Source organism: Antechinus flavipes, chromosome 4, assembly GCF_016432865.1.
Source record: "Antechinus flavipes isolate AdamAnt ecotype Samford, QLD, Australia chromosome 4, AdamAnt_v2, whole genome shotgun sequence".
Lineage (NCBI taxonomy): Eukaryota > Metazoa > Chordata > Mammalia > Dasyuromorphia > Dasyuridae > Antechinus > Antechinus flavipes.
The window spans coordinates 183,856,773-183,873,447 of NC_067401.1; the positions used below are offsets into that span (position 1 = coordinate 183,856,773).

Genomic DNA, 16,675 nt, shown 5'->3' on the forward strand with positions numbered 1-16,675 from the left:
TTGCTTCACTCCAGATCTTACTGGGAAAGGTTCCAGTTTTTCCCCATTGCATATGATGCTTACTGATGGTTTTAAATATATGCTCCTGACTATTTTAAGAAAAAGTCCATTTATTCCTATGCTCTCAAGTGTTTTTATTAGGAATGGATGTTGGATTTTATCAAATGCTTTTTCTGCATCTATTGAGATGATCATATGGTTTTTATTTGTTTGGTTATTGATATAGTCAATTATGTTAATAGTTTTCCTAATATTGAACCAGCCCTGCATTCCTGGCATAAATCCTACTTGGTCATAGTGTATTATCCTGGGGATGATTTTCTGTAATCTTTTTGCTAATATTTTATTTAAGGTTTTAGCATCAATATTCATTAGGGAGATTGGTCTATAATTTTCTTTCTCTGTTTTCAGCCTACCTGGTTTAGGTATCAGTACCATGTCTGTGTCATAAAAGGAGTTTGGTAGGACTCCTTCAATCCCTATTTTTTCAAATAGTTTATTTAGCATTGGAATTAATTGTTCTTTAAATGTTTGGTAGAATTGACATGTAAATCCATCTGGTCCTGGGGATTTTTTCTTAGGGAGTTGATTGATAGTTTGTTCTATTTCTTTTTCTGAGATGGGACTGTTTAGGATATTTACTTCTTCCTCTGTTAGTTTGGGCAAGCTAAATTTTTGGAGGTATTCTTCTATTTCATTTAAGTTGTCGAATTTATTGGCATAAAGTTGGGCACAGTAACTCCTAATTATTGCTCTAATTTCCTCTTCGTTAGTGGCGAGTTCTCCCTTTTCATTTTTAAGACTAACAATTTGATTTTCCTCTTTCCTTTTTTTCATCAGATTTACTAAGGGTTTGTCTATTTTGTTGTTTTTTTCATAGAACCAACTCTTAGTTTTATTAATTAATTCAATAGTTTTTTTACTTTGAATTTTATTGATCTCTCCTTTTATTTTTAGAATTTCAAGTTTAGTGTTTGACTGGGGGTTTTTAATTTGTTCCTTTTCTAGCATTTTTAGTTGCAAGCCCAATTCATTGACCTTCTCTTTCTCTATTTTATACAAATAGGCCTCTAGAGACATGAAATTTCCCCTTATTACTGCTTTGGCTGCATCCCATACATTTTGGTATGATGTCTCATTATTATCGTTTTCTTGTGTGAAGTTATTAATTATGGCTATGATTTGCTGTTTCACCCAATCATTCTTTAGTATGAGATTATTTAGTTTCCAATTATTTTTTGGTCTACTTCTCCCTGGTTTTTTGTTGAATGTAATTTTCATTGCATCGTGGTCTGAAAAGGATGCATTTACTATTTCTGCCTTACTGCATTTGAGTTTGAGGTTTTTATGTCCTAATATATGGTCAATTTTTGTATAGGTTCCATGAACTGCTGAAAAGAAAGTGTATTCCTTTCTGTCTCCATTACATTTTCTCCAGAGATCTATCATATCTAACTTTTCTAGTATTCTGTTTACCTCTTTGACTTCTTTCTTATTTATTTTGTGGTTTGATTTATCTAATTCTGAGAGTGCAAGGTTAAGATCTCCCACTATTATAGTTTTACTGTCTATTTCTTCTTGCAGCTCTCTTAATTTCTCTTTTAAGAATTTAGATGCTACCCCACTTGGTGCATATATGTTTAATATAGATAGTGCTTCATTATCCATGCTGCCCTTTAGCAAGATATAGTGCCCTTCCTTATCTCTTTTAATTAGATCAATTTTTGCTTTAGCTTGATCTGCGATCAGGATGGCTACCCCTGCTTTTTTGACTTCACCTGAAGCATAGTAGATTTTGCTCCAACCTTTTACCTTTAACCTGCATGTATCTCTCCGCTTCAGGTGTGTTTCCTGTAAACAACATATTGTAGGATTCTGGCTTTTAATCCATTCTGCTAACCGCTTCCTCTTTATAGGGGAGTTTACCCCGTTCACATTTATGGTTAGAATGACCAATTCTGTATTGCTTGCCATCTTGTTAACCCCGGTTTATGCTTTTCTCCCTTCTTTCCCCTTTCCTCCCCTTCCCAGTATTAAGCTTATGAGCACCACTTGCTTCTCACAGCCTTCCCTTTTTAGTATCCCTCCCCCTGCCTTAGAGTTCCTCCCCCTATCTTACCCCTTTCCCTCCCAGTTCCCGTATGCCCTTCCGCTTAGCTTATTCCTTCCCTTTTCACTTTTCCCTTCTCACTTTTCAATGAGGTGGGAGAAGTTTCACCATAGATTGAATATGTCTTAAGATTTTTCACTTAAAGCCAATTCTGAAGGCAGTAAGATACCCACTATATTCATCCCCCTCCCTTCTTTCTCTCAGATATAATAGGCTTCCTATGCCTCTTCATGAGATGTACTATCCCCACTTTACCCTTTTTCTGGTACAATGTCCTTTCCACATCAATTTCTAGAACAAGGTATACATGTATTCTTTATACATCTATATAGTCAAAATATAGTTCCCAAGATTAATCTTTACATTTTTAGATTTCTCTTGAGTTCTATATTTGTAGATCAAACTTTTTATTAAGTTCTGGCTTTTTCATCAGAAATAGATGAAATTTGCTTACTTCGTTGAATGTCCATCTTCTTCCCTGGAAAAAGATGCTCATTCTTGCTGGGTAAGTTATTTTTGGTTGCATACCAAGTTCCTTAGCCTTTCGGAATATCATATTCCAGGCCCTTCGATCTTTTAATGTGGATGCTGCCAGATCCTGGGTGATCCTTATTGTGGCTCCTTGATACTTGAATTGGGTTTTTCTAGCCGCTTGCAATATTTTTTCCCTTCGTCTGAGGGTTCTGGCATTTGGCCACTATATTCCTTGGTGTTTTGATTTTAGGATCCCTTTCAGTGGGTGATCGATGAATCCTTTCAATGTTTATTTTTTCCTCTGTTCCTATGACTTCTGGGCAGTTCTCTTTGATAATTTCCTGGAAAATAGTGTCCAGGCTCTTTTTTTCATCCTTTTCTGGGAGTCCAATGATTCTCAGATTGTCTCTCCTGGATCTGTTTTCCAGGTCTATTGTCTTCCCCAGAAGGTATTTCACATTCCTTTCCATTGTTTGATTTTTTTTGGATTTGCTTGACTGATTCTTCTTGTCTCCCCGAGTCATTCAATTCCAATTGTTCAATTCTGATTTTCAATGAAGTGTTTTCTTCACTCACTGTTTTAAAATCTTTTTCAAATTGTCCCATTGAGTTCTTTTGTTCTGTGGAATTTTTTTCCATTTCGCAAGTTTTGTTTTTTAGAGAGCTGTTTTCTATTTCCAGTTCATCAATCCTATTTTTCAAGGATTTTATTTCTTTATCCACTCTCTCTTTAACTGACTTCTCCAGGCTCTTCCCTCTACTTTTCCCATTTTTCTTCTAGCTCCCTTGTGAGAGCCTTTTTAATTTCCTCCATGAGATTCATCTGTGCTGAGGAACAGATGATCTCCTCCTTTGGGGATTCACCTGGAGACTGTCTGTTTTTAATCTCCTCAGGATTTAGAGTCTGCTCTCTATCTGTATTGAAGCTGTCAAGGGTTAAAGTCCTCTTCAATTTCTTGCTCATTCTGTCTAATAATCAAAGACAAACTAGCAAAGAAAAAAAGAAAAAACTGGAGTCTTTCTTTGGGGGAGGGGCTGGGTGGTTGTCTTAATTTGCATTTCTCTGATTAATAATGATTTGGAGCATATTTTCATATGTCTATAAATAGTTTTAATTTCTTCATCTGAGAATTGTCTGTTCATATCCTTTGACCATTTATTAATTGGAGAATGGCCAATTCTAATTTTCAAAGAATTATTTTTATTTTTGAGACTCTACCTCCTTTTCTAGTTGGTTGATTTTTTTTTTTTTTAATAATCTTGGTTTTTTTTTTTTTTCCCTTGAATGATTTGTTTTTTTTTTTTTTTTTTTTTTCAGTTTTTCCTCCAATATATCTCATTTGATTTGTAAATTCTTTTTTGAATTCTTTTCTCAATTTTCTCTGGGCAGGCATTTCACATTACTTTTTTGGGGTAGAAGTTTTTTTTTTTTAAACTAAAGTGTCTTCCTCTGAAAATGAACCTTCAATCTTCCCTCTTCCCATAATGTTTCAATTGTGGGGGTATTCTTCTTTGCCAGTTTTTATTTTTTAAAGAGGTATTGGTGGGTAGGGGATTGGTGCCTCAAGCTTCTCTTCAGTTCTTCTAAATTAGGTTTAGGAACCCCAAACCAAGAATTTTACCCTCCTGCCCACAGCCAGCAGCATCCCTGTTCCACTGCTTCTGTACTTAGTGGGTACTGATTCCTTCTCACTCAGGGCTTTGTGTCAGCAGCACAGCTAAGCCAAGTATTCCTAGTCAGCAGAGGTTCACTCAGTCTTCCTGGACTTGAACACAAATAGTCTGGAGCATGAAGGTTTCTGTGTGGCTCTTACTAGGCTCAACACCCAGCTAGCCTGAGAGGTTCCCCCACTTGATGTAGCGCTAGTCTGCGTGTATTTGCACTTCCAGCAGGTTAATCCTCAGCCTAGGATTTTTCTTTAGATCTTGTTAGGTTGTACCAGAAAGACCCCTATTCTGCTCCAAATCTTTTTGATTTTTCACCAGTCTATGTTCTCCCTGAGATGCATATTTGTTCTATTTGTGGGGGAAAAGTAACAACCTACTCCTCCAACTTCCCAGAATCCTTCTCCTTTTCATTTCTTATATCTCACGTAGTGAGTGTCCCCTCCTTCTACTGTCTTAATTAAAATGGTCTCAAAATTCATTGAGACTATTTGCCAGCGGCTGTCCCTCCCCTCCTTATCTCAGATATATATAATTAAACAATTTCCTCAGTTTCCTTCTTTACTTGAGTCTCATGAAGATTTTTAATCCTTCTCCTTTCTAAAGCCAAATTCTCTTATGTTTCCTGGACCTTATCACTCAACTTTTCCAGCAGATTGCTTCATTATTCTAATTTTCTGTCTTCCTATCTTCTTGTAGGAAGCCTAAAAATATTCACAAATTTCTCCAATACTTTAAAACATAACCATCCCCTTCTCCCCCATTTGATTCTATAATCCCCACTGGCTATGATTTCCTAATTGCCAAATAGTCCTGATCTTTCTTGATTTCTCTGTATCATTTGATACCTGATCACTCTTCTCTCGTGGATATTTTTTCTTTTTTAGGCTTTTCTGACAGTGTTCTCTCCTGGGTTTCCTCCTATCTGTCCAATTAATTCTTCTCATTATATTTTGCTGGTTCCTAAGGAGATCATTCAAGATCTTGGTGATTGTATTAGTTCCCACTGATTCAGTTATTATCTCTGTGCATGTGATTCTTTCTCTCTCTCTCTCTTTCTCTCTCTTTCACACACATACACAATCCTTGACCACTTACTCTCATTCACTAGTCATTTAATACATTGTCATATTTTGTCATTATTGACTAGATATCATCCTTTTCTTCTCTCATAAAGTCACAATCCACAATTGCTCATTATCCATCACCTGGGTTAATACAATAGCTTTTTAACTGATCTCTCCCTACTTTTAATCTTTTTCCACTTCAATTATTCTATATTCCGCTGGAAAAGGATTTTTCTAAAACATAGCTTTGTTCTTGAGTAGATGTCAATGTCCTTCCTTCCTTTCCTTCCCTTTTTTGGGGGGGCAGAGAGGGAGGCTCTGAGGCAGTTGTGGTTAAAGTGACTTCAGGGTCACACAGCTTGGAAGTATTAAGTGTCTGAAGTCAGATTTGAACTCAGGGTCCTTCTGACTTCAGGGCTGGTGCTCTATCCACTGTGCCACCTAGCTGTCCACTGCTCTGCAGCTTTCATCTTTTATTACTTATTTTGCATGGCCCGAGAGAGCAAAACTAGTCTAAGCTCTTTTTCATGTGACAGCCACATAGGTACTTAAAAACGGCTATAATGTCTCTTCCTCACTTCCTACGTTATTCTTTTCTCTAGTCTCAGGATTACCAGTTCCTTCAACTTATTTTTATGGCATGATCTGCAGTTCTTTCATTCCCTAATTACTGTTTTCTGGACATAATACTTTATCTCTTTTCTCCAATAATTCCATAACTGAGTATTCCATTTATTAACTATCCCAGAACAGAGTATGGTGGAACGTTTTCATAAGGACTCTTTATTTAGCTATATCTATTATTATAGATCAAGAGAATATTAGGTTTTTCCATCTTTACCCCCATCTTGTTTAGTTGTTTCTCTAATTGAAAGTATATATGGCACAGTCCATAAAGGGGACTACCATCTTAACTATTCCTATACTGGAAATTTTTGGTTAAATCTCTTGTGGAGAAAAGTCATTGGGAAAATAATTTCCCATATAAAATGCTAAAGCATTTCTGTTGAATAAAAGGGAGTTGTGACTTGGTGGCTAAATAGTTATCCGGAGAGTGAAGAAATATGATCCTAAAGCAGGAATTCAGAGTTGAATTGTTTAATTTCTCATTAGGAATAGTCTGTAGAGATTTAGTTTAACGAAGTAATACCAGGAGTAGATCTAACTAGAATGAAGAAAACTTTTAAAATTATTGTAGTTTTATAAATGGATATATCATTTTGGGTACTTATCACTTTGATTAGATAATATTAACTTTAGGGCTTATCTCCTTGAACTCAATGTTCCCCATTCCCATACTCTTGAAATTAATAGAAATATTGAAGTTTTAAGTAGAAGTTTCAACTTACTGAATATCATGTATGGAAGCCACTTATGTAAGAGAAGCAAAAGAAAACTAATCATCTTTTTTTGAGAGAGTAAGGGACTGTTACTATTTATTTTTCTTTTTGTAACCATCTTGGAGGAACTCCTGCTTTCATGCCTTTTTTCTGTCTGATGACAAACAGAAAGCCATTCTGTCAAGTGACATTTCCTTATTATTTATTACTTTTAAAATAATCTTAGTCCACTGGCACATAGTTTTATTCTTTTGTTATTCAGTAATGCTTTTCTTTCAAAGAATTCTAGATATTCTGTTTATTAGAATACAGCATTTTTCAAATAATTGAAATAGCTGGAAGAAAAAAGCAGGAAAGACAAGGAGAGAGTGATTTTTTAAAGTTGTTTTTCACAGGTTAGCTTACAAGTACCAACTTACTTACTAAGTTCCCATAGTAAGTAATTGAATTCTAGTCTCTACTTTTTTTCCTGTATGATTATAACCCTGATTTTTAACTGTACAAAGGAAAATTATATAGGAATGTTAAGTGTTTCAGGATCTGGGAGAGAATAGTAGAAAGCAATAATCAGCCAACCTTAAGTGCTTCCTTATTTATATAGGCTAATCATAGATAAAAAGAATTTCTATTCTAGGTCAGTGAAAGCTGAAGTGCAAGAAAGCCTCGTGGAGCTTTTAACTTCTGATAGATAAAGCTAGTTAAAATCCTGAAACTTCAGATTCAAATCATTCTTTAAAAAAAGGGATTAGACTTAGTTTTATTGTGTTGAAAAGTTAATGAGAGCCAGTATTAATGATAAATAATAGTAAGGGTTAAATATTTATGTTATGTTAATATTTAAAATTTTTTGATTTTATTTTCAGTTAACATTTATTTTCTTTACACTTCCCCATTTAAAAAGAAAAACAAAATAGCTTTTAGTAATTATGCATAGCCTAGCAAAACAAACTATCATGTTCTTAAAATGTTGATCAAATGAGATATTTATCAAGTGTTTATTAGCATAATGCCTGGAACATAATAGACTCTATATAAATGTTTGTTCCCTTACATTTTCTAGGACCAAAAATGTATGCCTTATTTTGCATCTTATTCACTCTCTTTCAGAAGGTGGATAGTATTGTTTGTAATAATAATTAATTAATATATCATTTGCTTTTCCTTAATGAGGAAAGTGAGTCTCAGAGATGTTGTGACTTGCTCATGGTCTTGTTGATATTAAGTGGCAAAAGTCTTCTGATCCTTAAGCATAGTAAACTTTTGGTATTGATCTTTCTAGATGGTTTTTAAATATTTTAGTAAAAATGATTTTTTAAATAGAAAATACTTAAACCACAAAAAATATATATACAAGAAGTATAGATTCAAACAGAACTTGGTTATCTAGACTAATGGAACAAATTTAATAATGTAGTTCTTTGCTCAGAAAATTAAGGACAGAATTGATGAGGAGCTAGCAAGGAAATTTAGTAAACTGAAAGCTTAATATGAGTCAATATTGTGTCATGTCAGTTAAAAATCTAATGCTATCTTGGCTTTGGCCATGATGTCCAGAATAAGGAAGATGACACTAGGAGTGTGTGTAAGAGAGACTAATAAAGAACAGACATAAGAGTGTCTTGGGTAGCAAAAGACTTGAAGAGCATCATGCAAGAATTAGTTGAGGAACCTGGATAGAGAGAAAATTTAGAGAGGATGTTGCCATCTTTATATGTTTAAAGAATGGAAAAAGGGAAAGACTTGGCTTGTTGAGTCCCCAGATGTACAATCAGGAGCAATAATGGAAATAGATTTGTTAGCACAGAGGAGAATGTTATATGAGAAAGCTTTGTGAAGAGAGCTCTATTCTGTATTGATGTGGAAGGAGGCCACATTGTGAACATTAGCTATCAGGAAGACAAACATAAAATATTGGGGTTTTGGTTTTTACATAATGATTTCTAGCTATGGAAAAATATTTCCTTCTTTTTATGTTGAAATTGATCACCTTGAAGCATTTTATTTATCTCCACCTCTCAAAAATCAGCTTTTGAACTGAGTATCTATTTTAAAGAATGAAATCAAGTAATATTTATTTTTTCAGGGGTGAATCTGGTGCTGGAAAAACAGAAAATACCAAGAAAGTTATTCAGTATCTTGCTCATGTTGCTTCTTCCCATAAAGGAAGAAAGGACCATAACATTCCGGTAAGCTTTTAAAAAATCCTTTGCTTATTTTTTTATTTTTTAAATTTGTTAAAAAATGAAAAGCAAGGAGAAAAATCTGTACTGACTTTGTACAGTTACTGCTTCATTCTCTTAATTAGCTGTTTTACCACAAAGAAAGGTGGGAGGAGTATTGTGGGATATGAAGTCCTCAGTGGTGGCTGGATCAAGGAGAATTTTCACTTCTTTGGAATTTAAGGACTCAGTAAGCGAAATTTGAATGCTGTTTAAGTACATTGATTTTTATTTTCAGTCAGTGAAATCCTTAAACTTTTCACCATTTAATATGTGGCATAAACACATCGCTTTAATACTTTCTTTTAAATGCCATTTTTAAACTTCAGAATGCTCCCTTTTGTATATTGTATATGTGTATGTATATATCTATGTCTACCTATTTTATTTTTTTGAAATATTGTGCTGTTCTTGATTTCCTTGGGGTTCATGGGAATGAGGCTTAAAAGAAAGGGGGGAAAGGCAATATTGTCTTAAAATTGAGCTGAGGGTAAGAATGTTTTTGGGGAGCTTTGGGAGGTTGGGGTGAGAGTGTGAATAAATTAAAATCTGTACATTGGATTGAGGAAATACGTTGTTCTTAAGTTCTCAGTTTGCCAAAGTCATGATTATATCTTTCAGTTTTCTTTGTAATATAAAGATGTATAAGTGCCAATTAATGGAGCTTGATGGCATGCTGGATAAGCTTTTATCACACTAAATTGCATGTTGACCTGAATGATTTGGGAAATATATTGCTGCAAAGGAAAGCCCAAACTTGCTAACATTTGCATTTATTTGTTTGTAACCAGCCTGAATCGCCTAAGCCAGTGAAACATCAGGCAAGTGCTTTTCTTTATGCTTCTTAGTTATGAGTTAATGCTACTATTCTCTTTAGCTTCTTGTATGTTCTAATGGAAACAAATTATGTAGCTGAATTTACATTGTCAAACAATCAGTTGTTGGAACAGTGTTCAAAATGGTTATTCTTTAGTTGCTTTTTTCTGTTAAAGGTGATGGAACAAATTGCATTTACTTCAGTTTTGTCAAAATTTTTGTTTTTATTTGTTCTGTAATGTTGAATTTATGACATTTATGACAAAGCATGTTCACGTAATAAGGGTTTTGCTCCAAATATATCTATCTAGTATTGCATGAAATTATTTCTTTAGCGATTAATTATAATCTGATACAGGCTTTTGTGTTCTGTATCATGTTACATGCCATAATGTCAAAAATTGTACCATTTGGAATAATAGATATTTCTAACCTTTTAAAAAGTAACACGTTATTGCCACGCATATCTGTATTTAAGGGGTTCATTTTGTTTATATTAATTTTCTTTCTCATGAACAAATTCGGGACAGTGTAGTCCTGGAAATTAGACTTAATAATTAATGAGACTGATTCCTTCCTTTTAGCTCCATAGACCCCAGAAAAAACTTATTATAGAAGAAAGTTAGGTGTTTTTCTTCCTTAGTGAGGAAAAAGAGATACATTTTCCCTAATGTGGAAAATGTAGACATGATCTAGATAAATACATTACACAGAACTGGGCCAAATATGTATTCCATAGTATAGTCTATTACCTCTTGCTGAGAAAATCTTACAGATTTGTCTTCTATAGTAAAAACTATGCTGTGATATAAAGCAATTAGGAGACACTTAGAAAGACAGTTTATAAATATAACGGAATTGGGCACAAGTATTACAACATTACCTTGCCCCACTTAGTTGGGAATATAGACCAACTATCTAGTTTTTGACAGAACTCTTGTGACCCGGTTTGATTAATTGATTAAAATGTAATGAGGTAGTATTTAACAAAATGAATTAGAAATATAATATAACATGAATAATGTTTTTGTTTTTCTAAGTCAGTGTGAGGCTAGCAATTTGATGCCACTGCTCTAATCATTCCTCTGAATGAATTAATCCTTGAAAGACTAAGTTAAATGGATATTTATTAGCCCTCAATTAGAGACCATCTATATGAAAGATCATGGCCTATAGTTATGACTTTGCAAACTGGAACTGCAAATGACGAAATCTAATCACTAATTTTAAAGGGCCATTTTTCTCTCACCAGAGTGTAAATTGGAATTTAAAATTTTCGTTTTATTAAAATATACAGATTGAGGCCATATTGTCCAATCTTTAAATGATTTAATATGTGGCATGAAACACATTACTTTAATACTTTCCTTTAAATTTCATTTTTAAACTTCAGAATGCTCCCTTTTGTATATTGTATGTGTATATGTATATATCTGTGTCTACCTATCTTATCTATATCTGGCATTGGTGTATATATATATTTTTTCAAAAGCAGTAAAAGCTTCTTTTGTCCATGCTTTAAAATCATCATCAATCTTGTTTTACATTGCTTTAATCTGAGGTTTACAAAAACTATCTGTATTAGAGGTTTTGCTTATTCTACCTAGTCTATGTTTCTGTGATGATTTTTCCAAATTTGGCTTGAGGTTGTATTTATTTTTCATAGGTAATTCTTGACTATATTGACTATATTCTTAAGTAGTTTGATGGTACTAAGCATTATATTAAAGTTGAAATTGCTACTTACTTCCCCCAAGGCTAGAAGGACCTTGCACCTGGTACTCTAGGATTTTAGGATTTAACCTTTAATTGGCAGTCTAGATTGTATAATCAGATGGTAAAGCTGTGGTCACTTTGTAAAGATTTAGCATAATCCATCATCCCTTGTTCTGATTTGTCTTTCCTTTTTTAAAAATACAAATATTTTACTTTTTGTAAAGAAAAGGAAATAGTAATATCAACTCAAGTTACAGAATCATAGAATTTGAGGGGTTGAAAGAGAAAGAATCTCAATAGTCATCTAGTTCAAACCATTTATGAAAAGAATTCCTAATATAATATCCAGCAAATAGTGGTTGAGGTTCTGCTTGAAGACCTCCAAAAGCTACCTAACACTTTGTAACTTACCACTCCACATTGTGATAGCTCTTAATAGTTAGGAAGTTTTCCCTGACATTAAGCCTAAAATTTGCCTTTTTCCAACTTCTACCCTTTGTGCTTAGTTTTGCTTTTTGGGGCTGTTTTTCTCTACCTGCTAACCTTTGAGATTACTGGAGGATAGTTACCATGTTCCTGCCAAATCTTTTCTTCTACAGGTTAATATATCTAATTTTTTCAATTAATTTTCATATAATAAAACCCTAAATTTCTTCACTACAGTCCTCAGTCCTCAGTGTAATGTAATTCCTTACATTAGGACTTCTAGCTCCTCTTATTGGTTATAAATTTAGAGCATTTGCATATAGATATTTGGGACCATTGATTTTATTATTGGCCACAAATTGTCCCTATGAAATAAATTCTAATAAGTTTAATCATACAATTAGTTATCTTACTGAAAGTATAATTGTGTTCCTTTTTTCCATTCACATTGACTCTGACAGTTTTTGTGTTTGGATAGTGTGTTAGCCAGTGGAGCAACCAAGCTCAAGTTTTTTTGGATAAGTTACTAAATGTAATTACTTTAAATTTAGCTTTTCTGTATTTTAGGCTTTTTGTATTTGAACAACAACTGGAGTAAGTTCTTATTTTCACTAGCCTTCAGCCTGGTCTTTATGTAGTTGATGGCAGAATGTGCATTATATTTAAATTTTCAGGTTGATAATTTCCTTTATTTTTAGAGTAAAGTTTATTTCCCTTCTTGGTAGAGAATTATAATTTCTCCAATTTGAAGACTCCCCCCCTTTTTTGGATGTTAATCAATAAAGTGTCCATAAATCATTATTTAGTTTCACCAGGTCTTTTGCCAGGTGATCAGTTTTTCACTAAGTGAATTGGTACTATTCTTTATCTGTATAAAAAATTATTTTGTTAGTTTCACTTAAAAAAAAATGTTGAGTTTTGGAAATTGTCTAGTGTGGATGTAATTGAAATTAGCAATATTTGTAGTTTTAGGATGCCTAAGATAATCATTTTGTTCATTCCTTTGTGAAAGGGGCTGAAGTCAAGAGAATAGATTTTAGGGAAATAGATTTTTATTGATATCTTTAGTTCTTATATTACTTACATTTCTCAGTATATTCTTTTTCCTCTCTCTCAGAGAATAGTCTTTTATAATAGATCTTTTAAAAATATAAATTAAAAAAGTTCATTAACACCAGTAGTCATATCTAAAAATCCTAACTTTATATACGATGTTCCCTACCCTTAGACTTCCACTTCTAAAATGGTGAGGGAGGAAATCTCTTCTCACATTTCTTCTTTGAGGCTAAGCTTGGACTTATGTCTTTGCTTTATCCATGATATTAATTCAAATTGTGGTCTATTTGATTTCATCCATATCAGAAACATTTCTTGTGAGTTATGGTTTTGGCTCAGCAGATGGAGGATGGGATAAAGGAGAGTCCTGCAGTGTTATTGGATAGATAATGTAATAACTTGAATAGAGATATAAAACTGCATTGCAGGTTTTCTAGCACTGTGACATTTCTTTGAGTTAAGGCTTTGTTAATGTTAGCTCCTAAAATACTATATTAGGATCCTTTAAAAAAATTCTCTAGATTTGTTTGTCTCCTGAATCCTTTTTCCAGGGGGAGGGAAATAGAAAGATGTACTTCCCTATTTGAGAGGTACGTTGGGACTTATAGAAGAGCTTCCTTATCTATGTCTGAAAATTACGGGTTTTTTCAGTAGGAGAGCAGGTTCAATAGATAAGAATTATCTGGACACCAGACTGGTTTCTCAAAGGAAAAAGCTTTATTGTTAAATAAAGCAGAATGGGACCAAGCAGTATCAGGGAACTGGTTGCTCTTTAGGAGATACTTCAGGGTAGATATTTTATAGGGAAAAGTAGGTTGAGCAGACGGGAGTTATTTATTCTTTGCCTATTGGTTAGCATCTCTTAGTTTCCCATCAAGGGAAATATTTATAAGTATTGGCCAAATTTTGAAAAAAATGAGGAATAGGACTATGTAGCAGGACCCAAGTTTCCTGGCATCCTTTTTACGAGGATCTTTGATCTTTGCATTTGAGTACTTGGCTAATTATGTCCCATCTACCACAACCCAAATCCTCTGTATCCTGTACTGGTGGGCAACAGCAATTTCTACCTACAAACAGAGGTCCTGCCAGGGCTCATTCCATATTACCTCTTTTCTTCCCTTAACATCTACTCATCTTAATGGAGTGGTTTCTGTAACTTGACCTTAAAAAGATAAGAATTTTGAGATAAATCTTTCTCTCCATATCTCCTATTCTCCTACCTCTTTCATAAATTAAAGTTTTTTGGTCCTAGAATTTCCTTCTTCTCAAATAGGTAGTATAAATACTACCTCCCTCATTTTACAGATGAGGATTCTGAAGCTCAGATTAAATGACTTGCCTATGATCATACAAATTTTAGTTAAGTGAGGTGTACCAGATCTTCCTGATTGCATATCTAGTGTTCTGTCTTGTCTCATTGAGCTTAAGAGAATTGATAAAAAACGTGGTTCAAGAAAATACTGCTAAACGTTTGGTTGTAGTTGGAGTAGTCTAAAATGGGCGTCAGTAAGTAATAATTTCTAGTTAAAATCAAATTGTTGAAATTATGGTAGTTTTAGAATTTAGAATCATCATCTAACTGTGAACACCTGTTTGTCTTATACCTTGGTACTGTGCTAGGTCCTTCATTCACTTTATTTAAGAATGCATTTAAACATATATAGAATAATTAATTATACATAGAATAAATACAAATAACAATTTGTTTAATAAGGTAGTTTAAGTAGGACACCAACATTTGATAGGATTAAGAAACTTTATGTAGAAGATCATGCTTGAATTACAGCTTTAAGAACAGAAAGGAATTTGGTGATATGTATGAAAAAGGGAGTGCAGTCCTGGTATGGGGCCAATGCAAAGGCACAGAGGTTGGAGATAGTGTGATAAGGGTAGGGTGTGTGTGTGTAAAATGAAAGAAAGTGAGAAATTTTGTAAGAGCAAGATATGGACTTGGGAGACTATCTCCTAAATTACAGGTCTGATCATGTCCATGTACTGGACCTGGAGTCAGGAAGATCTAAGTTTATATCCAGCCTCAGAAACTTCCTAGCTGTATGACCCAGGGCAAGTCACTGAACCTGTTTGACTTAGTTTCCTCAATTCTAGAAGGAGGGTGATAATAGCCCTGTCTTGCAAAATTTGTTACGAAAATCACTATCTTAAAAAAAAAAAAAAATTAGCATAGTGTCCCTAGCATGTAGTAGATACTACATAATAAACCTTTCCTTCCTTCCTTCCTTTCATCTTCCCTTTCTATCCCCCCTTCCTTCTCTTCCTCTCTCCTTCCTTCCCTCTTTCATTTCTCCCTCTTTCCTTCCCTCCTTTTCGTCCTTCCTTCCATCTCTTCTTTCCCTTCTTCCCTTTCTTCCTCCCTTCTTCCTTTCTTCCCTTTTCTTTCCTCCCTCCTTCCCTTCCTTCCTTCTTTCCCTCTCTCCTCTTCTTCTTCCTCCCTCCCTTCTCTCTGTTATCTGTTATTTCAATTGTTTTATTTATTTGTTTAAAACTTAAATACAAAACAAGGGAAAAAATAAGAGAATGAAAGATAGAAAAGGGGAAGGAAAAACATTGACATGTTCCTAACAGATCATATGAGAGGATTCAAAATATGTAATAATAAATTTCCATTTCAAGAAAGCATATTTGATAATAGAAGACATTATATTAATAACTTTACATCTTTGCTTCCTTGTAGGTTGTTCTCTGCTATGCATTTTTACTTTATTTGTCTTCTCCTATCTTCAACCTCCCACAAGTAGACTTCAGTTAAGCTCTGGAACTATTTTTGCCTTTTCCTAAACAGTTTTGCTTTTTAAAGTTAGATAATACTCATTTCTTCCTCAGTCTTTCTTTGGGGACTATCCAATTACTGATAATCAATCTCAGATATGGTTTACATTTCCAAATATAAAACATTGAATCTCTTGAAATTAATTTTTGAAGTGGGTTTCTTATATATTCCATTTTCTGTTGACTTTAGATTTGTTTGAAACAAAATTCTGAAAATCTGAAAGTTGTGTCCATTTTTTCATTTCATATTATACTCAATTTGGCTGAATATAATATTTTTCATAGGCCTAGTTTTAAAATAACAAACATAAATATATATAGTTATAGATATAATAGAGCTTGTGGTCTTTTATTGTTGATGCTCATAAATCCTGTACAAATCTAATTTAGTTCCAGCATAAAAAATTTTTTTTGTTATTGTTGTTACTTGTAAAATTTTCTCTTTACTTTGGGGTTTCCAGTTAGCAATGATGTTTTTGTATGTTTTCCTTGTAAAATCTTTCAGGTGGTGATAGGTGGATTTTTTTTTTTTTCTATTTCTACATTCTCTTATTCTGTAATTTCAGGACAATTTGAGTATTTTCTGTATTATTGAATCAAGGTTCTTTTTTTTGGTCACAGCTTTTAGATAGTTCAATTATCTCGAGATCTATTGTTTTTCTTATGAGATATCTCACCTCTTCTATTTTTTTCATTTTTTATATTTTATTTGCTTATTTCTTGGTCTTCTAACTTCACTGCCTTCCTCTTGCCTAATTCTAATTTTCAAGAAGTCATTTTCTTCTTTAGGATTCTGGATCTCCTTTTCTGGTGGGTTAACTTTCTTTTTCATCATTTTTTTACTTCAGCATCCTCCTCTGAAGACAAACCCCAGTCTTCCCTAGTCCCATATTAACTTTCTATGGTTGGGTTCTTTCTTCTTTGCCTGCTCTTGTATGTATGTATGTATTTGTTGTAATGAGAATTTATTAATGTAATCACCTCTAATCCTGTGGT

General features: G+C 33.6%; 1 protein-coding gene across 2 annotated transcripts in view; it reads left to right on the forward strand.

Moving 5' to 3' along the window:
• MYH10 (myosin heavy chain 10) overlaps window positions 1-16,675 on the forward strand; it is a 227,432-nt gene that overhangs the window by 67,237 nt on the left and 143,520 nt on the right. For both annotated transcript variants that reach the window (XM_051995701.1, XM_051995702.1), the window contains exon 5: window positions 8,740-8,842. In XM_051995701.1, coding sequence (XP_051851661.1) covers window positions 8,740-8,842 — 103 coding nt within the window. The remainder of the gene's footprint in view (window positions 1-8,739; window positions 8,843-16,675) is intronic.